General features: G+C 49.8%; 1 protein-coding gene across 9 annotated transcripts in view; it reads left to right on the top strand.

Annotated features, from left to right (window-relative positions):
- Positions 1-23779, top strand: part of NOD1 (nucleotide binding oligomerization domain containing 1) — a 75940-nt gene that overhangs the window by 40442 nt on the left and 11719 nt on the right. For all 9 annotated transcript variants that reach the window (XM_047848746.1, XM_047848744.1, XM_047848742.1 and 6 more), the window contains 8 exons: positions 2008-3832; positions 6527-6610; positions 7771-7854; positions 8681-8764; positions 12367-12450; positions 13338-13421; positions 15794-15877; positions 23301-23384. In XM_047848746.1, coding sequence (XP_047704702.1) covers positions 2008-3832; positions 6527-6610; positions 7771-7854; positions 8681-8764; positions 12367-12450; positions 13338-13421; positions 15794-15877; positions 23301-23384 — 2413 coding nt within the window. The remainder of the gene's footprint in view (positions 1-2007; positions 3833-6526; positions 6611-7770; positions 7855-8680; positions 8765-12366; positions 12451-13337; positions 13422-15793; positions 15878-23300; positions 23385-23779) is intronic.

Raw genomic sequence — 23779 nt, 5'->3', positions numbered from 1 at the left:
TTCTATCACCTCTAGTTGCCAATCCTTATTTCCAAAGCACAGTGGTACTGCATTAGCTAATCCATTAGTCCCACAGGTATTAATGATGTACCCACTATGGGCAAAGGCATTGTGTTGGTGCCACGGGTTCCGTGTGGAGCAGATCAGACGTGGTTCTTGTTTTCAGGGAGCTTGGAGGCCAGTGAAGGAGCCCCGACGGTAATCACAAAAATGTGTATTTGCGCATGGTGGTAAGGACAAGAGCAGTTCAAGCTGCAGTGAGCCCACATAATCGGGGCCATGATCTGGTCTGGGAACCAGGGAGTCTTCTCTCCATGCCTGTGCTCTCTCTAGTTTGAGACACTTGTTGAAAACATCCTCACACCAGGGTCCCAGACTCTGATGTTTAAAGAACCTAGTTTGACCTTGAACACACACACAAAAGGACAAAGTCCCAGACAATCAGGTGTGTGTTTAGGGGAAACCAGGCCAACCAGCAATGTCAGGGCCAAGCTCTGGCAGATACCTGTGGCCATTGTTACCACTTAATGCTCCTTCCTGCTTCATTCTGTTTCCTTCCACAGGAGAAAAGAAAAATGTTCCTGCCTGTGAGGAATAATTCTTTCAAAAGATGTCTCCACTGGTTCCTTTAACCAGCTACTTTGGTATTGCTTTTAAAGTATGAGTCACTCTGCAAAGCCAGACATGAAAGACGATATATTGCGTGATTCTGTTTATATGAAATGTCCAGAAAAGGCAAACTAATAGAGACAGAAAGAAGACTGGTAGTTGCCTAGGGCCAGGGGCAGAGATTGGCTAGAAGTGGACTTATGATGGAGATGTTTTAGAACTGGATTGTGGCGGTGTTTGCATAACTTTGCAAATTGAGTAAAAAATCGTTGAGTAGTATACAATGCCTATTGTAAAATATGTGAGTTTATAGTATGTAAGTTATGCCTTACGAAAGCTGTAAAAAATATAATTCACAAATTTTAAGCAGGCAGCCAAGTTGGTCTAAGTTGATGGGAAAAAGTTATAGATGAATTTGGAAATGGGCATGTGTGTCTCATTTTTGTACCTGAATTATAATTAAAATCCCAAAGTATTTTTTTTTTCGATGTTTATTTATTTTTAAGACAGAGAGAGACAGCATGAACGGGGGAGGGGCAGAGAGAGAGGGAGACACAGAATCGGAAGCAGGCTCCAGGCTCTGAGCCATCAGCCCAGAGCCTGACGCGGGGCTCGAACTCACGGACCGCGAGATAGTGACCTGGCTGAAGTCGGATGCTTAACTGACTGCGCCACCCAGGCGCCCCCCAAAGTATTTTTAGAGATTATTTATTTTGAGAGAAAGAGCTCTCCTGCATTAGTGGGGGAGGGGCAGAGAAAGAATCCCAAGCAGGCTCTGTGCCGCCAGCGTGGGGCCCGGTGCGGGGCTTGAACTCAGGAACCATGAGATCTTGACCTGAGCCCAACTGGGAAGCTTACCCCACTAACCACCTAGCCCCCCACCCACCAAAGTATCTGCAAGGCATTTATTGAAGAGCCTCTTGTCTGGGGAAGGACCACCTCCCTCTCTGTGTAAGGCCCATCTCTAGCTCAGGTTTGCTTAAGTCCACGCCCATGAGAGCATGTTACTGCCAGCTCCCCTGTGGGCAGGTGCTAAGTCAGTGACCCTCAGGTTGAATAAGGCTAGTTTTCATCTCAGTTTACTCCGTTTTGGCGATTTGGCACAGCTCATTTATAATCGGGATTAATGTCAAATGTATTTTCTCACCAAAAGTGTTGGCATGTAGTTTTGTAAGACTGCCGGTTGTTTTCAGAGCGGAGTGATAAGCAAAAGAATGGTCAAGGCAATCTCTGCCTCAACAATAGGAGTTTCAGGGGATGCCTGGCTGGCCCAGTCAAGGGGGACATACGGCTCTTGATCTCGGGGTTATGAGTTCGAGACTCATGTTGGGTGTAGAGATTACTTAAAGAGTTTCAATGGAACTGGCTGTCTTACCACCCCCCCCCCCCCCACTCCAGTGAGCAGGTACACCCAGAAGCTGCGACAGCAACTGGGCCTCGACTCCAAGTTCATCCTGTGCTACGCCCAGAAGGAGGAGCTGTTGCTGGAGGAGATGTACACGGACACCATCGTGGAGCTGGTGGGCTTCAGGAACGAGAGCCTGGGCCTGCTGGGCAGCCTGGCCTGCCTGCTGGACCACTCCACCGGCGTCCTCAGCGAGCAGGGCGAGACCATCTTCATCTTCGGGGACGCCGGCGTGGGCAAGTCCATGCTGCTTCAGCGGCTGCAGGGCCTGTGGGCCGCGGGGCTGCTGGACGCGGAGTTCAAGTTCTTCTTCCACTTCCGCTGCCGCGTGTTCAGCTGCTTCAAGGAGGACGACGCGCTGTGCCTGCAGGACCTGCTCTTTAAACATTACTGCTACCCGGAGCAGGACCCGGATGAGGTGTTCGCCTTCCTGCTGCGCTTCCCCCACACGGCCCTCTTCACCTTCGACGGCCTGGACGAGCTGCACTCAGACTTCGACCTGAGCAGCGTGCCTGACACCTCCTCCCCCTGGGAGCCCGCCCACCCCCTGGCCCTGCTGGCCAACCTGCTCAGCGGGAAGCTGCTCAAGGGCGCCGCCAAGCTGCTCACGGCCCGCACGGGCATCGAGATCCCGCGCCAGCTCCTCCGCAAGAAGGTGTTTCTGCGGGGCTTCTCGCCCAGCCAGCTGCGGGCCTACACCCAGAGGGTGTTCCCCGAGCCCGCCGTGCGGGACCGCCTGCTGGCCCACCTGGAGGCCAACCCCAACCTCTGCAGCCTGTGCGCCGTGCCCCTCTTCTGCTGGATCGTCTTCCGCTGTTTCCAGCACTTCCACAGTGTTGCGGACATCTCCACGCAGCTGCCTGACTGCACGGTGACCCTGACCGACGTCTTCCTGCTGATCACCGAGGTCCACCTGAACAGGACGCAGCCCACCAGCCTGGTCCAGCGGAACACGCGCAGCCGGACGGAGACCTTCCGCGCCGGCGGCGCCGCCTTGCGCTCGCTGGGGCGGGTGGCCCACCAGGGCATGGAGAAGAACCTCTTTGTCTTTGGCCAGGAGGACGTGCGGGCCGCCGAGGTGCAGGACGGAGAGCTGCAGCTGGGCTTCCTGCGGGCCGTGCCAGAGCAGGGCCTTGGGGGTGACCAGCAGGCCTATGAGTTTTTCCACGTCACCCTCCAGGCCTTCTTTACCGCCTTCTTTCTGGTGGCCGACGACAAGGTAGGCACGCAGCAGCTGCTCAGGTTCTTCCGGGAGTGTGGGCTTCCTGGAGAGGCGGCCGCGGAGTCCTGCTACCCCTCCTTTCTCCCTGTGCGGTGTCTGAGGGGCCCCGGCCTGGCCGGGGAGGACCTCTTCAAGAACAAAGATCACTTCCAGTTCACCAACCTCTTCCTGTGCGGGCTGTTGTCCAAGGCCAAGCAGAAACTCCTGCGGCACCTGGTGCCTGCGGCGGTCCTGCGGAGAAAGCGCAAGGCCCTGTGGGCGCACCTGTTTGCCAGCCTGCGGGCCCACCTGAAGAGCCTGCCCCGGCTCCAGTGCGAGGGCTACAACCAGGTGCAGGCCATGCCCACCTTCATCTGGATGCTGCGCTGCATCTACGAGACGCAGAGCGAGAAAGTGGGGCGGCTGGCGGCCAAGGGCATCTGTGCGAACTACCTCAAGCTGACCTACTGCAATGCCTGCTCAGCCGACTGCAGCGCCCTCTCGTTCGTCCTGCACCACCTCCGCAAGCGGCTCGCCCTGGACCTGGACAACAACAACCTCAATGACTACGGCGTGCGGGAGCTGCAGCCCTGCTTCAGCCGCCTCACGGTCATCAGGTGAGGCCGCCAGGCACAGGGAGCAGCCCGGGAGGGGGGGGGGGGCCGGGGCAGGCCAAGCTGGGGGAAACACCAGGAGGAGCCTCCTGGGGTAGGAGCTCCTGAATTACCCTGGCACTCGTGACCCCTGGTGTTGGGGGCACCCGAGCCTATTCTATCTCACAGTGGCAGACAGCTGGGAGAGAAGCCTCCGCAGCGGGCAGAGCCGGGTCGGCCCCGGCTGGGCATCCTCGAGTGAGTTGCTTAGCCTCTCTGAGCCCTCATCTGGAAGAAGGAGACGCTGGTATCCTAGCAATTACAGTAATAACAACCAGCGTTTATTGAGAAAGGGTGAAGTGCATTACAAACTTTATCTGATCTAATCCTCTTAGCAACCCTCTAAGGTGGTAGGGACTCTTCATTTTGGCAAACGAGGGTTTGGAGGCACAGAGATGTTCTCAAGGTCACACAGCAGGGCCATGGTAGAGGCAGAATCCTAAAGAATGAATCTTTTGAGATTCACGGGAGGCTCAAAGATAGCCAGTGAGGGGTTTCCGGCACGTGGGTGCTTTTGGGATTGCATAAAAAGCAGACTGTGTGCTCACTGGCCTCTGTTACTTTCCAGAATCAAAGCCAGCTGCCCTGAGCTGCCAGGGATCTTAGTACAGAATGCTCACTTTCGAGTGGTTTCCTGTTTGATGGTTTAGAGGAAGGAGGCCAGTCTGCTTTCTCCTGTTAGCATTTCCTGTATAAAAGACAGCTTGTAAATCTCTCTGACGGTATCAGTTCTCCATAACTTGGCTCATGCATTTCTGATGGGGAGAGGGGATTTGGAACTGGTTCTGGGTACCTGTTACACCAATGCTAGAGTATACTTTATGTGGGGGCAGTGAGATGCAAGGAGCCCAGGCCTGTGCTCTCCGTCTGGGGCACTCTCACACACCGTGGCCTCCCTGTGCTCATCTCCTAAGATGGAGTGCTCCAAGGTGGCGCTCCTGCCCCAAGTAGCTATGTTTGGAGCCCAGGCTGTCTTCAGCCTTACAGTGGCCTTGCTGCCCTCACTACCTGATTTCCACCTCTTGTCCCAATATGGCTGCTTAGTTCCAGCCATTCTGTTGACGTTCCAGCCTCCAGGAAGAAGAAGGGGCAAGAAAAGAAGGACATACCTCATTCTTTTGAGAACTTGTCAGCTATGGCTAATGAGACTTCTGCTTACATTTCACAGGGGCAAACTTAATCATGCACCCAGTTCAAAAAGTGGGGGATCCTGTTTCTAAGAAAGCACAGATATTGGAAGTGACTAGCAGCCTCTGCCACCCTGGGATGGCCACGCAGTGTGTGTACACAGTGTGCCCCAGCACCAAGGTGGGCACCTTGGGAGGAGGGGCCCTGAGTAGCTGACCTGATCATTTTGATGTGGCCTAAAAATCAAACGTGTTCAGCCTTTCACTTATTAGAGAGGTCAGCTTGCTGGCACAGTTTGTCCCAGGGTTTGTGTTTGTAAATAAAGTTGTATTGGAACATAGCCACACCCATATGTTTACATATCAGCTGCTTCACACTATAAAAAAAATTTTTTTTTTACCATTTATTCAGTTTTGAGAGAGAGCGCGCAAGCAGGAGTCGGGGAGGGGCAGAGAGAGAGGGAGACACAGAATCAGAAGCAGGCTCCAGGCTCTGAGCTGTCAGCACAGAGCCCCATGCGGGGCTCGAACTCACACACCAAGAGTTCGTGACCTGAGCTGAAGTCGGGCGCTTAACCAACTGAGCCACCCAGGCGCCCCACAGTTGCTTCATACTGTGGAGCCAAATAATTGCAATAGAGACCACATGGTCCTCAGAGCCTCACATATTTGCTCTGTGGCCTTTTACAGAAAAAGTTTGCTGACCCTTGGATTACTGTCTCACCGACCCCTGCTCCCTCACCCTCCTCCATCCCTGACCCTCCCTCTGTCCCTCAGCCTCATGTAAACGACGGGGTGAAGGATTGAGAAAATCAGGGTAGTTTGTTACACAGATTACTTGGTAGTAAAAAAAAAAAAAAAAAAAAAAATTCACATATTAGCCACATCAAACTATCCTGTTAGTACAGGGACTGTGCAGAACAGTTCCCGTGAATGGCCGGCCCTTGTGCAGGAGAGATCCATCATCCCAAAGGCTCTCTTTTCCTGCCCCCATCTGTAAATGTGACCTCCAGATGGGGAGGCTGTTGGCGCTGCGGGTGAGACAGTTCTTGTGGGGACTGTCCAGCCTTTCGCAGGACACCTGATAGCTCTGGCCCCCCCTTGCCAGGTGGCGGGGCCTTCCCTCCCCGAGCCTTGCCATCACTACAAGCCGCTCCACGCGGTTCCAAATCCACAGCCCCTGCTGTGTTGTGACAGCCACAGAGAAGGCCTGACCGACACGTAGGCCACCCGCAAATGCAGGCTGTCAGAGGTGACCGGCCTCATGTGTCCTTTATGTGTCTCTCGTAGCCCTCATGTCGAGTCAGGGCTCTGCTGTAGTCTTGCTGATGGGCCAGTTCCGCGTGGGTCTGTTGGCCCCACGACGCCCAGATCCTTTAGGAGCTCTGTGGCTGACTGCCATGGCCACTGTCTCAGGGGAGCGTTTATAGCTGGGAAAACTCCAGGACCTACAGGCTTCTGGATCTTGTGGCCTTCATACTCCATAGTGAGCAGCTGCCGTGATTCAACTTCCTTTGCTGTTTTGTTTCAGACTCAGCGTAAACCAGATCACTGACAGCGGGGTAAAGGTGTTATATGAAGAGCTGACCAAATACAAAATTCTGACGTTTTTAGGGTACGTATTCCTCAACAGCACCAGATCAGTTGTGTAGTAATAATACAGAGGAGCAGGAAACTGCCGTTCGTGCGAGTCACTGGAGGGTTGGAATGATGGCCGAGCCACCAGAAAGAGCCCTGGACAGGGGGCCAGGAGTCTTGGATTCTGCTCTTGGCTCGGCCAGCAGCACACTCTTTGAGCAAGCCCAGATGTGTCTTTCACTTGTCTATTGAGATCCTAATCCAGGCCAGTATTTTACAAGCGGTGACTGGGGGTTGCTGAGGGAGTGGCTAGGGCTGCCTTTTATAAATGCCAGATGCCGTTTACGTATTAGATTGTGGATCCACAATCCCTCATCCAGAGCCCCGAGCGAAAGACACAAATCCGGAGTCAGTGTATGTGCCGTGTAAAAGTGATATGGCCAGTGAGGTCGAGAGCATTACCCGGGTTTCAAGTAATTGAATCTACCTGCAGCAAAACGTATGAATATTCAGAGCAGTTGGGATAAAGCCCACAAAAGGCTCCACATCAGTCACCAAACTGCTGAGCACTTGAAACCTGTCTGTTTACCACTTTCCGCTTTTTTCTGCCTTCTTGTTGAATTGGTACGAGGCGGTAAAATGACTAACAGGGAGATGGGAGCTTCCAACACTCACTGTCCCTCAAGCTGCTGCTTGTGACCTTAATCGAAAAATACCCATCACTTGCTGCTTGACTGGTCGCACATAATCATCCTAATGACCCCGTGGGGGCACGGTGATTCTTCCTCCTCATCGCAGAGGCAGAAGCAGAGGCTGGGAAAGTGATGGAGCTGGCTCTGCACCTGGCCTTGGAGACCCCCGAGCCCCAAACTGCTCTCTGTGTGCCCTTCCTCTCTCCTTTCAGCCCAGACTTCAGGTATCGGCAGCCAGCACATACCCACTTAAAAATGTCCCGTGGGGACGTGAGAATAAAAGGGACAGACAGCGCAAGGAACATGGTGATACTGTGAGAGCATCGTCTGGTGACCGACGGTGGCCACGCTTGTAGTGAACATAGCATAACTCGTAGACCTGTGGATTCACTATGTTGTACACCTGAAAGTAATGCAACACTGTGTCAACTGTACCAAGAAAAAAAAAAACCAAAAAAGCCGACGCCGGGGGTCCCAAAGTCTCACGCTGTGCTCTCTCTCCAAGCCTGTATAACAACCAGATCACCGATGTCGGAGCCCGGTACATCGCCAGAATCCTGGACGAGTGCAAGGGCCTCACGCACTTGAAGTGAGTGGGCTGGGTGTGGCGGCTTATTCGGGAGCCCCTGTGGGTCACCCCTTCATCATTCAGACCCAGAATATAAGTCACCAGAAGGTGCACTCGCCCTAAAGCCTTCCGCTTGCCCCAGGCCACAAGGGTCAAATTGAGAGACCTGTGTGTGGGAAGGAGAGCTGACCACAGGGGGGAATCGCGCCCTGAGGGTGAGGCAGGGCCACCTACCTTGGGGGGAAATCTTGGCAAGGGAGCTGTGTGGGGCCTCTTCTAATAAATCACTGATCCCATTCGTGACAGCTCCACCCTCACGACCGAATCACCTCCAAGGGCCTTGCTTCCTAATCCCATCACTTTAGGGGTTAGGATATGAGAATATGGATTTGGGGGGGAACACAGCCATTCAGACATAGCACCCACCTGGTTGCAAGCAGGGGCTTGATCCTTGGTCCCGTCACAGAAATGCTCTGCCAAAGGTGACGGAGCGCCAGGCCCGGAGGAGCCCCTGGAACGGCACTGGGGCCGGGAACACACACAGGCTGGCCACTTGCACTTGAACGGGGTGCCTCCCTGGCCTGCTGATGGAAACGAGTGACGTTTAAAGGCGGTTATTTACGGGTCCCTAAGTTTCTGCAGACACCCGACCACCTCCTGGAGAGGAATCTGGCGGCTCTCCTTAGGGCTTTGGGTCCTTCCTCGAGAGGAAGCCCAGGGCATGGGTGCCGCGGGTCCCAGGGCAAAGCCCACACGTCCCAAGAGGGGCCCCGCGCTGGGGACGAGGGTGCCGACGGCGGAGTCCCCTCACAGCTGGGAGCTGACGTGCGCACGGCTCTCTCTGCAGACTGGGGGAGAACAAAATAACGAGTGAAGGAGGAAAGTGTCTCGCCCTGGCTGTGAAGAAGAGCAAGTCCATCTTTGAAGTTGGGTGAGTAGAGGCAGAGGCACCTGAGCCTGTCCTGGGCGCAAGAGCGCCCAGAGGGCCGCTGGGGCCGGCTGTGGGGAGGCCGCAGAGGGCATCCTCCCTGGCGCCCTCTGGCTTCTGCACGGGGACCGGGAACCGTTTGGGGAAGTCAGCTGCGCAGACTTTTATTTCATTGCTGCACAAGTCCGTGATGGCCACCAGCAAACGGAGGGGGTGCCGTTCTAGCCCGAGGTGGTAAGCTTCTGCGGGCCGATGTTCTTCATCTTGGGAAGGCGTTTTAAGAAGATTTATGATTTTAGAGAGAGCGAGTGAGCATGTGTGGGAGTGGAGGAGGGGCAGAGAGGGAGGAGGACAGAGGATCCCAGGCAGGCTCTGTGCGGATGGCAGGGAGCCCGATGTGGGGCTTGAACTCATGAACCGTGAGATCATGACCCGAGCTGAAGTCGGAAGCTTAAGCGACTGAGACACCCAGGTGCCCCCGGGGGCTTGTTTTGTTTTGTTTTGTTTATTGCGTAGTCGTGCGGCCATCACCCCCATCCATCTCCAGAACCCTTTCCATCTTGCAAAAAAGCGACTCTCTACCCGTTAGACGATAATTCCCCCTTCTCCCTTCCTCCCAGCCCCTGGCCACCACCCTTCTGCTACCTGTCCCTGTGAATTTGACTGCCGTGAGTACGTCACCTAAGTGGAGTCATACAGCATGTGTCGCTTTGTCACTGGCTTCCTTCACTCGGCCCAGGGTCCTCGAGGTTCATCTGTGTTGTAGCATGTGTTGGAATTTCCTTCCTTTTTAAGGCTGAGTAGCGGTTCATTGGATATATCTTGTCCATTCATCTGGGCACTTGGGTGGCTTCCACATTTTAGCGACTGTGAACAGTGCTGCTATGAACGTGGGCATTCAAATGTCTCATCGATTTCTGGGGGCTGTGTCCCCAGAAGTGGAGTTTTTGGATCAGCTGGTCATTCTATTTTAAGATAGTTTTTTTTAATGTTTATTTTTAAGATAGGGAGTGCGTGAGCACAAGTGGGGGAGGGGCAGAGAGAGAGGGAGACACAGAATCGGAAGCAGGCTCTAGGCTCTGAGCTGTCAGCACAGAGCCCGACGCGGGGCTTAAACTCACAGACCACGGGATCATGACCTGAGCTGAAGCTGGATGCTTAACTGTCTGAGCCACCCAGGCGCCCCTGGCGATTCTGTCTTTAATTTTGTGAGGGCCCACCACACTGTTTCCCACCAGCAGTGCATCCAGGTTTTCCGTGCCCTCCCCTCCCCATCGCTTGTCATTTTCTGCTCTTTTTGATGGTAACCACCCTAACAGGGACGAGGTGGTATCTCATTATGGTTTGGACTCCAGAGGCTTTTTAAAAAAGCTTTTTATAGCGTTATAATTTTCTCCTGATTACAAAGGAAACACCGATAACTTTATCTGGAAACTGTGACGAATCAAAAAAGATAATAAATATCTCGGAAATATTGTTAACACCTGAGGTCAGTTAAGCTTTCGTGTTCTCTCATGCAGCGTGTGCTCGCCACTGGTTTTTTTTTAATCTAGTAGAGGGGCGCCTGGGTGGCTCAGTCGGTTAAGCGGCCGACTTCAGCCAGGTCACTATCTTGCGGTCTGTGGGTTTGAGCCCCACGTCAGGCTCTGTGCTGACAGCTTGGAGCCTGGAGCCTGTTTCGGATTCTGTGTCTCCCTCTCTCTGACCCTCCCCCGTTCACGCTCTGTCTCTGTCTCAAAAATAAATAAACGTTAAAAAAAATTTTTTTTAAACTCTAGTAGAGGTCTGGCTATATGTACAGAATTTTATTCCTTTTCACTTAATCTCATGAGTAGTTTTCCCCTTCATTAAAAATTTGATATCGTTCAATTGTATAGTACACATACTTTTTTTTTTTGTAGTTTCAAGTTTTTATTTAAATTCCAGTTAACATATAGTATAATATTAGTTTCAGGAGTAGAATTTAGTGAGTCATTGCTTACATATAACACCCAGTGCTCATTACAGCCAGTGCCTATTTTATTTTATATTTATTAAATTTAATTTTGAGGGAGCGAGGGGGGGAGGGGCAGAGAGAGGGAGAGACAGAATCCCAAGCAGGCTCTGTACTGTAAGCGGCAGAGCCCAGCGTGGGGCTGGAACCCACAAACTGTGAGATCATGACCTGAGCTGAAACCAAGAGTTGAACGCTTAACCGTCTGAGCCACCTCTGACTCCCTCTGACTTAGTTCGCTCAGCATAATACACTCTAACTCCGTCCACATTGGTGGAAGTGGCAAGATTTCGTCTTTTGAATGGCCGAGTAATATTCCGTTGTATATATCTACCACATTTGCTTTATGCATTCATCCGTCGATGGACATTGGGACTCTTTCCATGCTTTGGCTATTGTTGATAGTGCTGCTATAAACATGGGGGTGCCTGTTCCCTCTCAAATCTGTATTTTTGTACTCTTTGGGTAAATACCTAGTAGTGCAATTGCTGGGTCCTAGGGTAGTTCTATTTTTACCTTTTTGAGGAACCTCCATACTGTTTTCCACAGTGGCTGCACCAGTTGGCATTCCCACCAGCAGTGTTAAGAGGTTCCCCTTTTCTCCACCTCCTCCTGTACACACACTTTCTGTACAAAACACTGAGAATTCATTCCAGGGCTTTAGTGTCCCCAGGAGGGATGGTGGCAGGGCACAGGGCATGTTGCCCAGGCAGCCCCAGGTCCGCTGTGCATGGGCTGGGCAGGTAGTGCCCTCAGCCAAATAACAATAGCTGTCGCTTACCATAGGCCAGGTGCTGTTCTAAGGGCTCTGCATATGTTAACTAACTTAATCCTCGTAACAACTCTAGGGGGAATTTTCTTATTAGCCCCATTTTACAGATGAGGAGACAAAGATCCAAGAGCTTATATCATTCACCCAAGTGAACCTTAAATCCAGATAAAAATCCAGTTAAAACGGGAGGCCAGCGGTGTGGCTCTGGAGCCCAGCATCCTGCCGCGCAGACCCTCGCAGGTTATCCGCTGTGGGGAAGGAGGGGGCGAGGCTTCATTATTGCAGCTCCCCCCTAGACCACATCGGCCCGCCAACACGCTGTAGTAGGGTCCTCTTCCGGAAAAGCAGCGTTGCTGGTGAGGTTTCCAAGGGTGCTTCCTGATCTTTGCTTCCTGGAAGACTGACTGTGTCTTCACCAATGTCTCGCGCCCCGGCACCGAGCCAAATGGATGCTGGAGTTGGCAATTCCACAGGCCTCCTGTTTAGGCTTCTGCAAACCTGTATCGTCCGCGAGGGGCACCTGGGACTGTCTTGTGCTCAGACACCCCCCACCCCACGCCTCTCGGAAAGCCCAGCAGCGTGAACTTAGTCTCTAATTGTGCAACTAACTACCTGATGGGCTTCTGTTCCCGAGGCTTCTGCTGCTCTTACCCTTACATTTCCCTTTGAATTGGAAACCAAGAGCAGCTCACTAAGGGGCTGGTGTGGGAATCTGCTCCAGGCCACGGCTCCAGGGACAGAGGACAGACATCTGCCGATGAGTGTCCCGTGGGCTCGGCCACCAGCAGAAAGTGAGTGGTGAGTGCAGGCTAACATTCACCGTCTTGCCTCTGCCCTCAGGATGTGGGGCAACAGAATCGGTGACGAAGGAGCAAAGGCCTTTGCAGAGGCTCTGAGGAACCACCCCAGCCTGACCAACCTGAGGTAAGCGCTGCCTTCCAAGACCCGCTGTCCCCAGGGTCCAACCTGGTCACTCGGTTGTACCTCGTGGTTGCCAGGGAGGAGCCGAAGGGACGCGGGTGGTTGGCTTTCCTAAGAGACGAGGTATTTGCGTGTGCGTGTGTGGGATTTTTTAAAGAACATCTTTATTGACACGTAAGATTACTGTTCGTCGTTCAGCTTGGTGACTTGACGAATGTACACACCAGCGTAACCACCACCCGGATTAAGACCTAGGCCGTTGCCACGGCGGGGAAGAGACCTCTCAGCAGTCTGCCCAGGTCCCTTGGGAGTTGGAAGTGGGGAGGAATTCTTAAGTCCAGACAAAACTGGAAGGGATGCCATCCGTTCCGCATTCACAGGACGGTGCTGAGACAGAGGGGGACCCTTCATCTTGGTAAAGACATCCTCCTCCCTGGCCTTCCTGGAGGCCTTGGGCCAAACCTCAGAGCCTTGGGCATCTCCGTGTTGCTCGGGTCCTTCCTAACACTGAAAGAGAGTCCAACATAGTGGGGGCAGTAGCAGACTTTCTTCTTTATGAGAACAGAGGAAACTTCTCCAGGTCTCATCGGTGGGCACCTGGAAAACGTCAGCCACCTGAAGCAGAGCCCTCCCAGCCCCCCCTGTCTGCCTGTGACCAGGTCTCACTGGTGTTCCATGTCCTGTCTGGACTCTCCTTGACACGTCTGTGCCTGTCCTGATGCTTGGGGAGTATGCTCTGGAACAACAGCAGGCAAGGCTGAGCACTTCTGCTTCCTGCCTCAAGTCAGGAGCCACCTCCCAGCAGCATCTTCCGGGTGTTTCGGTCACTGAAGCCAAAGCCAAGTGTAGACGTGTCTCTGATAATTGACCCCAAGTGTTTTCCTTCCTAGTCTTGCATTCAACGGCATCTCTACGGAGGGTGGAAAGAGCCTCGCCCAGGCCCTGCAGTGGAACACCTCTCTGAGAATATTCTGGTAATAAGCAAAGCCATTTTGAGAGGCTGGGTCTCAGGGACTCTTCCAGAGACTGCACAGCCTGAAATCCTAACTGAAAAGCCGCCTTTTAATTGAAAAGGCTCTAGGCCTTTCCTCAGGGTTGGGTTGATAGTTTTAATTTCTTCCTAGAATAGAAAGCAGCCATTCCTAGAAGCACAGACAGGTGTACAGAAGGGGGACGGGGACCCCAGGAGCATGGGTTCCACCTTAGCCGCCTTTGCCAGCCTCAGCCTCAGGAAAACCCGAAGGCTGGCCATTCTGTCAGGATGATGCTTAGGAGACCCTCAGATACACCTTGCAGAGTCCAACCTTCATGCACTTGGCTCAAACTTTTCTCCCTACCTCCTCTTAAACTGCCTTCTTCATGCTGCTTCCTCCTTCCCCAGCAGCCACATCACGATTTGGCCTTCAGGTCCCAGCCCACCTGTCACCTCTCCCCAGAAGCCCATGTTCCTCACCCCTCTTCGTACTCATTTAGTGTATGCTGCCTTCTGACAGTGCTTTTTTTTTTTGGTTTTGGTTTCCTTTTTCTCATTTGCTCTATTTCAATTTTATTCCTTTGTACTTTCTCTACTTGCCTTCCAAGGGAGGGAGCTATCAGCGAAGTTGGCTAAGCACGACAGTGTCATCATCTTGAGAGTTCTGATACTAGACCTGCTGGCCATTAGATGTATTTTCAATGGTTTTCCTCTAAACAAAATCCTTAAAAACGTTTTTAAAAGAAATATCTAAGAAAAAAAAAAAACCACCTGTAAGAAACTCGAAAAGTCGGAAGGGAAAGTACTTCCTCCCTTGTGTTTCCCAGATAGAACCTTTCTCTTCTAGCCTCCTAGCACTTGAATGCGTGCTTGTATGTATATCGCTTTTCTTACAACATGGAATAGCATTTAGCAAATGACCTTAAAAAACATCTCAACCGTGTAGTGTCCGCATTTTACATGTCCTCTTATGTCAGGGTTTCTCCGTCTATTGACGGAGTCAATAGTCTGTTGACTATTGACTTCTCCATCTCGACACTATTGACATTTTGGTCCAAATCATCTTTCTTGTAAGAGGCTGTCCTGTTCAGTATAGGATGTTTCGCAGAATCCCAGGCATCTACCCGTTAGCAGTACGTCCCCGCCCCCCCCCCCCCCGACAATTGTGATGATCAAAAATGTCTCCAGATGTTGACAAATGTCCCCTGGAGGGGAAAGCACCCAGCCGAGAACCACTACTCTACACAGATAGTAAGAATGCCAATACCCAGCATTTCTCGAGGGCTGATGGTACAGCATGCATTATTCTCTGCCTTTTATACGTGTTGACTCACAGCCGCCCCATAATGTCTGTACCGTGACTGTTCACCCTTATTTCTCTGGTGAGAAAACCCAGGCCCAGAGAAGTTAAGCCACCCGCCTGAGGTTGTCTTGCCAGTAGGCGACACACGCCCGGCATGTCTGGCTCTGGAGCACTCTTAAATAGCGTCATCTTCTGCCTCATTCTCTCTACCCCTCGTTCCCTCGAAGGGCTGCACAGCGTCCCATTGAATGGGTGTTTGCAGTTTAGTTTCCCAGAAGCCTCTGCCGATGCTTACATGTGTTCACATTTCACAGTACAAGCGTGTAACGCGGCGGTCGGTACTGCATGTGTAGATCCTTGTGCGTTCATCTTTGCACACGGAAGTGTGATCGTTGACTCAAAGTATAACACATTTAAAATTCAGCTAGACGCTACCAAATTGCCCTTTGAGGAACGATTGTTTAATGTTCTATGTCATTCTTTTTCCTTATTTATTCTTTCATCCACTGGCGTGACAGGGTCCAATCCTGTTTACAGCCGGGAGCTTCTAGTCCTGAGTGCTTTATCCAGACCACTGCTGCTTTTAGGAACAACTAAGAGGCTTCCTGAACCTTGACTCACTGGACTTGGGTCCTTCGCAACTGGCCTCAGAGCAAAGCGTTGAGCACATTTTAACGTGCAGTTGGCAGGCTTTTCTAGGTCTTCATATGACAGACTTTTTGGTAACGTGCTGTCAGGGGTGTTCAGGGAGACTTGGGGGAAGTGGGCCTTAGCCCCTAGCTTCTGTGAGAACGGAGGGCGCAGCAAAGATGGGCAGGGAACGTGGGCTCCTCTGTGGCAGCAGGACTAAGGAGTAGGAGCTTGGGGACAGGATTTGCACTAGAAATGAGCCTTATTTATTGTCTATGGGGCTCAGAGGCTGGGGTTGGGGCCTGGCTGTTTGCTCAGTTCAGCAAGCGATTAGCAGCATGAGCTGGAGAGATCTGGGCAGGGATCCCACTTCTGAGAACTCATTTAAAAATGTGTGCCAGGTAGGGTTCTCCTGAGTAAACACTTGCTTTCTTTTCTAGGCTCACCAAAAATGAACTCGATGATGAAGTGGCAGAGAGCTTGGCAGAGATGCTGAAAGTCAACCAGACGTTGAAACATTTATGGTAACTCAGAGAACCTCAGAATTTCAGGCTGTGCTACTTTTATTTATTATTTACTTTTCAAGTTTTTTTTAAATTTTTACTCTAGTTAGCATACAGTGCAATATTGGTTTCAGGAGTAGAATTCAGTGATTCATCACATACAACACCCAGTGCTCATTGCAACAAATGCCCTCCTTAATGCCCATCACCTACGTGGCCCATCTCCCACCCGCCTCCCTCCATCAACCCTCAGTTTGTTCTCTATGCTGAAGAGTCTCTTCTGTTTTACTTACCTTTTTCTTTTCCCCCCTCCCATATGTTCATCTGTTTTGTTTCCTTTTTTTTTCTTTTTGAGTCCTTTTCTTCCTTCCTTCCTTCCATCCATCCATCCATCCATCCATCCATCCATCTTCAAGTTAGTTAACATACAGTATAGTCTTGGCTTCAGGAGTAGAACCCAGTGATTCATCTCTTGTATATGATACCCGCTGCTCATCCCAACAAGTGCCCTCCTCAATGCCTGTCACCCATTTAATCCACCTCCCAACCCCACCCCTTCCAGCAATCCTCAGTTTGTTCTCTGTATTTAAGGGTCTCTTATGGTTTGCCTTCCTCTCTGTTTTTATCTTATTTTTTCCTTCCCTTCCCCTATGTTCATCTGGTGTGTTTCTTAAATTCCACATATGACTGAAATCGTATATGTCTTTCTCTGACTGACTGATTTTGCTTAGCATAATACCCTCCAGTTCCATCCACATTGTTATAAATGTCAAGATTCATTCTTTTTCATTGCCGAGTAGTATTCCATTTTATGTTTGTACATCTTCTTTATGCATTCATCAGTCAATGGACATTTGGGTTCTTTCCATAATTTGGCTATTGTTGATAGCATTGCTATAAACATTGGGGTGTGTGTGCCCCTTTGAATCAGCATTTTTGTAGCCTTTGGGTAAATTCCTAGTAATGCAATTGCTGTGTTGTAGAGTAGTTCTATTTTTTATTTTTTGAGGAATCTTCACACTGTTTTCCAGAGTGGCTGTAGCAGTTTGCATTCCCACCAGCAGTGCAAAAGTGTTCCACTTTCTCCAACCTCTGTTGTTTTCTGAGTTGTTCATTTTAGCCACTCTGACCGGTGTGAGATAATATCTCATTGTGGTTTTGACTTGTATTTCCCTGATGATGAATGATGTTGAGCATCTTTTCATGTGTCTGTTAGCCCTCCGGATGTCTTTGAAAAAGTGTCTGTTCATGTCTTTTGCCCATTTCTTCACTGGATTATTTGTTTTTCATGTGTTGAGTTTGATAAGTTCTTTATAGAGTTTGGATACTAACCCTTTATCTGATATGTCATTTGCAAATATCTTCTATTGGTTGCCTTTTAGTTTTGCTGATTCTTTCCTTTGCTGTGGAGAAGGTTTTTATCTTAATGAGGTCCTAATAGTTCATTTTTGCTTTCAATTGCCTTGCCTCCAGAGACATGTTAAGTAAGAAGTTCCTGCAGCCAAGATCAAAGAGGTTGCTGCCTGTTTTCTCCTGTAGGATTCTGATGGTTTCCTGTCTCACGTTTAGGTCTTTCATCAATTTTGAATTTTTTTTTTGTGTATGGTGTAAGAAAGTGGTGCAGTTTCTTTCTTCTGCATGTTGCTGTCCAGTTCCCCCAGCACCATTTGCTAAGGAGACTATCTTTTTTCCATTGGATGTTCTTCCCTGATTGTCGAAGATTAGTTGGCCATATATTTGTCAGTCCATTTCTGGGTTCTCTATTCTATTCCATTGATCTGTGGTCTGTTTTTATGCCAATACCATACTGTCTTGATCCTTACACCTTTGTAGTAAAAGTTAAAGTCTGTGTTTGTGATGCCTCAGCTTTGGTTTTCTTTCTTCAACATTACTTCGGCTATTCGAGGTCTTGTGTGGTTCCACACAAATGATAGGATTGTTTGTTCTAGTTCTGTGAAGAATGCTGGTGCTATTTTGATAGAGATTGCATTGAATGTGTAGATCCGTTTGGGTGGTATTGACATTTTAACGATATTTGTTCTTCCAGTCCATGAGCATGGAATGTTTTTCCATTTCTTTGTGTCTTCTTCACTTTCTTTCATAAGCTTTCTATAGTTTTCAGTATGCAGATCTTTTACCTCTTTGGTTAGGTTTATTCCTAGGTATTTATGGTTTTTGGTGCAGTTGTAAATGGGATCCATTCCTTGCTTCCTCTTTCTGTTGCTTCATTATTGGTGTATAGAAATGCAGCCGATTTCTGTACATTGATTTTATATCCTGTGACTTTGCTGAATTCCTGTATCAGCTCTAGCAGTTTTTCAGTGGAGTCTTTTGGATTTTCCAGGTAAAGTATCATGTCGTCTGCAAAGAGTGAACGTTTGACTTCTTTGCCAATTTGGATGCCTTTTATTTCATTTTGGCTGATTGCTGAGACTAGGACTTCCAACACTATGTTGAACAACAGTAGTGAGAGTGGACACCCCTGTCATGTTCCTGATCTCAGGGGGAAAGCTCTTTTTCCCCATTGAGAATGATATTAGCTGTGGGCCTTTCATATATGGCTTTTATCATGTTAATGTATGTTCCTTCTATCTCAACTTGCTTGAGGGTTTTTATCAAGAAAGGGTGCTGTATTTTGTCAAATGCTTTTCTCCATCTATTGACAGGATCATAGGGTTCTTATCCTCTCTTTTATTAACGTGGTGTATCACATTGATTGACTTGCGAGTACTGAACCAGCCCTGCAGCCCAGGAATGAATCCTACTTGATCATGGTGAATAATTCTTTTAATGTACTGTTGAATTTGATTTGCTAGTATCTTATTGAGAATTTTTGCATCTAGTTTCATGAGGGATTTTGGCCTGTAATTCTCCTGTTCTGCTTTTGAAAAATATTTTTTGAGATGGGGTGCTTGGCTGGCACTGTCAATAGAGCATGCGACTCTTGATCTTGGCTTTGTAAGTGTGAGCCCTGTGTTAGGTACAGAGATTATTTAAAAAGAAAATCTTAAGGGGCGCCTGGGTGGCTCAGTCAGGTAAGCGTCTGACTCTGGCTCAGGTCATGATCTCACAGTTCGTGGCTTTGAGCCCCACGTTGGGCTCTGTACTGACAGCTCGGAGCTTGGAGCCTGCCTTCGGATTCTGTGTGTCTCTCTCTGCCCCTCCCCTGCTTATCCTCTCTCTCTCTCTCTCTCTCTCTCTCTCTCAAAAATAAATATTTTTTAAAAATTAAAAAGTGAAATCTTAAATGCAAAAACATTTTTTGAGGGGTGCCTGGGTGGCTCAGTCGGTTGAGCACCCGACTCTTGATTTCAGCTCAGGTCATGATCTCCCAATTTTTGTGAGATCGAGCCCCATTGGGCTCTGTGCTGTCACATGGAGCCTGCTTGGGTTCTCTCCCTCTCTCTCTGCCCCTCCCTAGCTCATGCTTGCGTGTGTGCACGCATGTGCTGTCTCAGTAATATATTTCTCTCTCTTTAGTATATTTTAAAGTCTACTTATTTTTAAGAGAGAACGTGTGAGTGAGAGTTGGGGAGGGGCAGAAAGCGACAGGGACAGAAGATCTGAAGTGGACTCTGTGCTAATAGAGAGCCCAACGCGGGGCTCAAACTCACGAACCATAAGATCGTGACCTGAGCCAAAGTCAGATGCTTAACCAACTGAGCCATCCACATGCCCCAAGAGAAGATATTTTGTAAGATAAAATGGACGTGCATAAAATTCACCCTTTAAAAATGTACAGGTCAGGGGCCCCTGGCTGGCTTGGTCAGTGGAGTGTATGACTCTCAATCTCCAGGTTTGGAAGTTCCGGTTCCACGCTAGGTGTAGAGATTACTTAAAAAAATAAAATCTGAAAAAGACAATAAAATGTATAGGTCAGTGGTTTTTAGCGTATTCACAAAGTTGTGCAGCCATTACCACAATCTAGTTGTAGGACAGTTTTACCTCCCCACCGCCCCCACTGGAATATACCAGTGTGCATTAAGCCTCCCCATCCTTCTCCCCCAGTCCTTAATCTACTTTTTGTCTCTGTGGATTTGCCTGTTCTGGGCATTTCCTAGAAATGGAATCCTACAATGTGTGACTCGTTGTCTGTGTTCTTTCACCTACGTGGGTTTTCAAGGCCCATCTACATCCTAGAACGTGTCAGAACTTCATTGCGCCGTAGGGCCGATACTCCGTTATATGGATATTCCACATTTTTTCTGTTCATCAGCTGGTAGGCATTTGGGTTGTTTCTACTTTTTTGGTTGTTGTGAATAACGTTGCCTTTGCCTTTGACATTCGTGTGCATGTCCGCGTGTGGACATGCGTCTTCATTTCTCTTGGGTGTATGCTTAGGAATAGAATTGCCGGGGCAAATGGCCACTCTGTTCTGAACTTTTTGAGGAACTGCCGAAGTGTTTTCCAGAGTGGCTGCTCTACTTTAGGTTCCCGCCAGTCACGTAGGAAGGCTCCCATTTCTCCACATCCTTACCAGCACTCGTTAGTGTCTATCTTTTCGAATCTTGCCATCCTAGTGGGTGTGGAGTGGTGTCTCATTGTGGTTTTGATTTTCATTTCCCTCATGACTGACATGGGGCATCTTTTTGTGTGTCTGTCTTGGAGAAATATCTCCACATCCTTTGCCCATTTTTAATTTTGTTTGCCTTTTTTTTTTTTTTTTTTAAAGTTTAGAGAGGGAGGGCGGGAAGAGAGCAGGTGCACACGTGCGAGCAGAGGAAGGGCAGAGAATCCTAAGCAGGCACTGTCAGCGCAGAGCCCAAAACAGGGCTCGAACCCACAAACCTTGAGATCATGACCTGAGCCAAAATCAAGAGTCAGACGCTTAACCAACCGACCACCTGGGTTATCTGCCTTTTTATTGCTGAATTATTGGAGCTCTTTATACATCCTGCATACTAGACATTTACTAGATACGTGATTTGCATGTATTTCCTCTGTGGGGTTTTCTACTTTCTTGTTAGTGACCTTTAAAGCACAAACACTGTTCATTTTGATGGAAGTCCAATTTATTTTTTCTTTGTTTGTGCTTTAGATACTTTACTGAGAAACTGTTGCGTAATCCAAGGTCACAAAGATTGACACCTAAGATTTCCTTTAAGTGTTATAGTTTTGCTCTTGCAGTGAGGTCTTTGATCCTAAATGCTAATTTCTGGAGTTAATTGTTGTGTGCGATATGAGGCAAAGGGTCCAAACTCTTTCTTTGGCATGTCCCACTGTTCCAGCACCGCTTGTTGAAGAGAGTGTCTTTCCCTGTTAAATGGCCCTGACGCTTTTGCCAAAACTCAATTGACCATAAATGTATGGGTGTATTTCTGGACATTCTATTCTAGTTCATTGATCCGTTTGGTTGTCTTTATGCCAAGATCACACTGTCCTGATTGTTCTAACTGTGCAGTAAGTTTTGAAATCAGGAAGGGTGAGTCTCCCAACTCTGTCCTCCTTTCTCAAGGTTGTTTGGGCTATTCTGGGTCCCTTGTGCTTGTGTATGAGTTTTATTTTTATTTTTATTTTATTTTTTTATTAAAATTTTTTTTAAGTTTTATTTATTTTTGAGACAGAGAGAGACAGAGCATGAATGGGGGTGGGGCAGAGAGGGAGGGAGACACAGAATCGGAAGCAGGCTCCAGGCTCTGAGCCATCAGCCCAGAGCCCGACATAGGGCTTGAACTCACGGACCGCGAGATCATGACCTGAGCTGAAGTCGGACGCTTAACCGACTGAGCCACCCAGGCGCCCCTCTGTATGAGTTTTAGATAACCTTGTTAATTTCTGCAAAACAGCCAGACTGTGCTACTTTTATGTCTGTTTTGCTGTTGTTTTCCTGGCCTGTAGACTTTCTTTTATCTCTTTCCCTTGGGGCCTGACCTGGAGGGAGAACAGAGCTAGAACAGGTGCACAGATCACACTGGCCCTTGTCTTCAAAGGTGGCCCCAGGGGACAGGTGCGCCTGAGCACTGCCATACTCATTGGCTCCCTTCCTGCCCGGCCTCTTGCCAGGTCTTGGCTGGAAGCAGCTCACCCAGCAAAGTGTAGGTGGTGGTGGTGGTGGCAATTGTGAAGGAGGGGATTAGGAAGCAGCAGAGTTTGGCTGAATGCACGATTCTCTGCTCACTTCTAGGTTCTATCTTTGCTCCTCTTGCAAAAATGTCCGAGTTACATTGTGGTCGTTCTTACCAGGGAGTCATCACCTCTGCCACTGAGCCCAGGCGCCCCCCTTTGGGGCATGTGGCTGGGAGATTGGGGCCCCTCCACGGCACAGCCACAGCCCCGTGTGCTCGGGCAGTAATGGTGACAGGCGCTCCCTGCCATCGGGTGCTGTGGCAGAGACCGTGAGGACTACTTCCTACATATACATCCTCCCACTGAAACCTCGGTTACTCCCATTTTACAGATCAGGCAACCGAGGCATAGATAGTGTAAGCTTATTTCTTCAAGGATCTGTGGCTGATGGGGCGCCTGGGTGGCGCAGTCGGTTAAGCGTCCGACTTCAGCCAGGTCACGATCTCGCGGTCCGTGAGTTCGAGCCCCGCGTCGGGCTCTGGGCTGATGGCTCGGAGCCTGGAGCCTGTTTCCGATTCTGTGCCTCCCTCTCTCTCTGCCCCTCCCCCGTTCATGCTCTGTCTCTCTCTGTCCCAAAAAAAAAAAAAAAAAAAAAAAAAAAGGATCTGTGGCTGAGAAGTAGGGGGTGGAGGGTGTGTGTGTAGGAGGGGAGCTTTGAACCACTGCACTGACTGCCTCTTCATGGGGTTGGCCCCTTGTCGCCTAATTTCTATAATCTCATCAATCATGACAGGGCAACCCTGTCTTCCTGGTGGGGCTGCGTTCTTGGGTCCATGGCCAGGATTTCTTAGGGTCAAGTTGAGCAGTAGGCTTTTATTCTACCAATAGCCAGGAGTGAGGAGGGGGCCTGTGATGAAGCAGAGACACCTCAGTGCCTTGGGTGAATTTCTTGGGTCGGAAGCATAGCTGCTCAGGGGAGCACTTCAGAGATCGCCTGGGCTCCCCAGCTCTATTGGAAACCTTGGTTTCATTTGGATCACTGCAACTAGACATAATGGGGTGCGCCCTCAGAGGCCCCATTATCGATGCTTTCCCACTGGGACCCACGAGTGGAAGCAGGAGAATCGTCCTCTTCCCTCCCCGCAGGAAAAAATGGGAAAAATGCCGACACATACGTATCTGGGTTCATGTATTAAATTACCTACGTGTGAGTGCACAGATCTATTAGGCTCACTCTAGAAATGTACCAAAAAATTAAACGTCTTAAAAGATGCCCTGTAGATCTGATCTGGACAGCCTCAGCCAGATCAAACATCACGTGGACACAGCGCTTCCCCGGACCCCGTCTCGTGCCCACCATGCCCTTACCACTCCTTAACGGAGGGGGCAGATCTAATCCAGTATCATGTATCTGATACAAGATATGTTCTTCTTTCAGGCTTATCCAGAACCAGATCACGGCCAAGGGGATTGCCCAGCTGGCAGACGCATTACAGAGGAACACTGGCATAATGGAGATTTGGTGAGACACATGCGCCAGTCGTAGTAATGAGAACAGTTGACTGTCTACTCAGCACCCTAACTGGGCGCCAGGCACAATTTAGAGCATGTGCCACTTATTCCTCATGTTTCCAGTAGTCCCGGAAAGCAGGCTGGTAGTATTTCCACTTCACAGAGGCAGAAACTGAGCCCCAGAGCAGTGAGGGAATACTTGCCCAAGGTGCCACCTAAGAGGAGAAGCTGGAATCTGGTCCAGGCTGCCTGACTCTGTGGCCCGGGGCTCCCCTCGCAGGTGCCCTGCCCTCCTCTACCTCCCCGCTATGCACGGGGGCAGATGGCCCAGGAAAGGGATCCTGCTGAGAGTGAATCACTCGGGGACTCAGGAGGCTGAGATGTGGATGGGGTAGCTGGCGTTTG

This window comes from Prionailurus viverrinus, chromosome A2 (genome assembly GCF_022837055.1).
Source record: "Prionailurus viverrinus isolate Anna chromosome A2, UM_Priviv_1.0, whole genome shotgun sequence".
NCBI lineage: Eukaryota > Metazoa > Chordata > Mammalia > Carnivora > Felidae > Prionailurus > Prionailurus viverrinus.
Note: the sequence above shows the minus strand (reverse complement) of the source record. Positions and strands in the feature narration are given on the sequence as shown.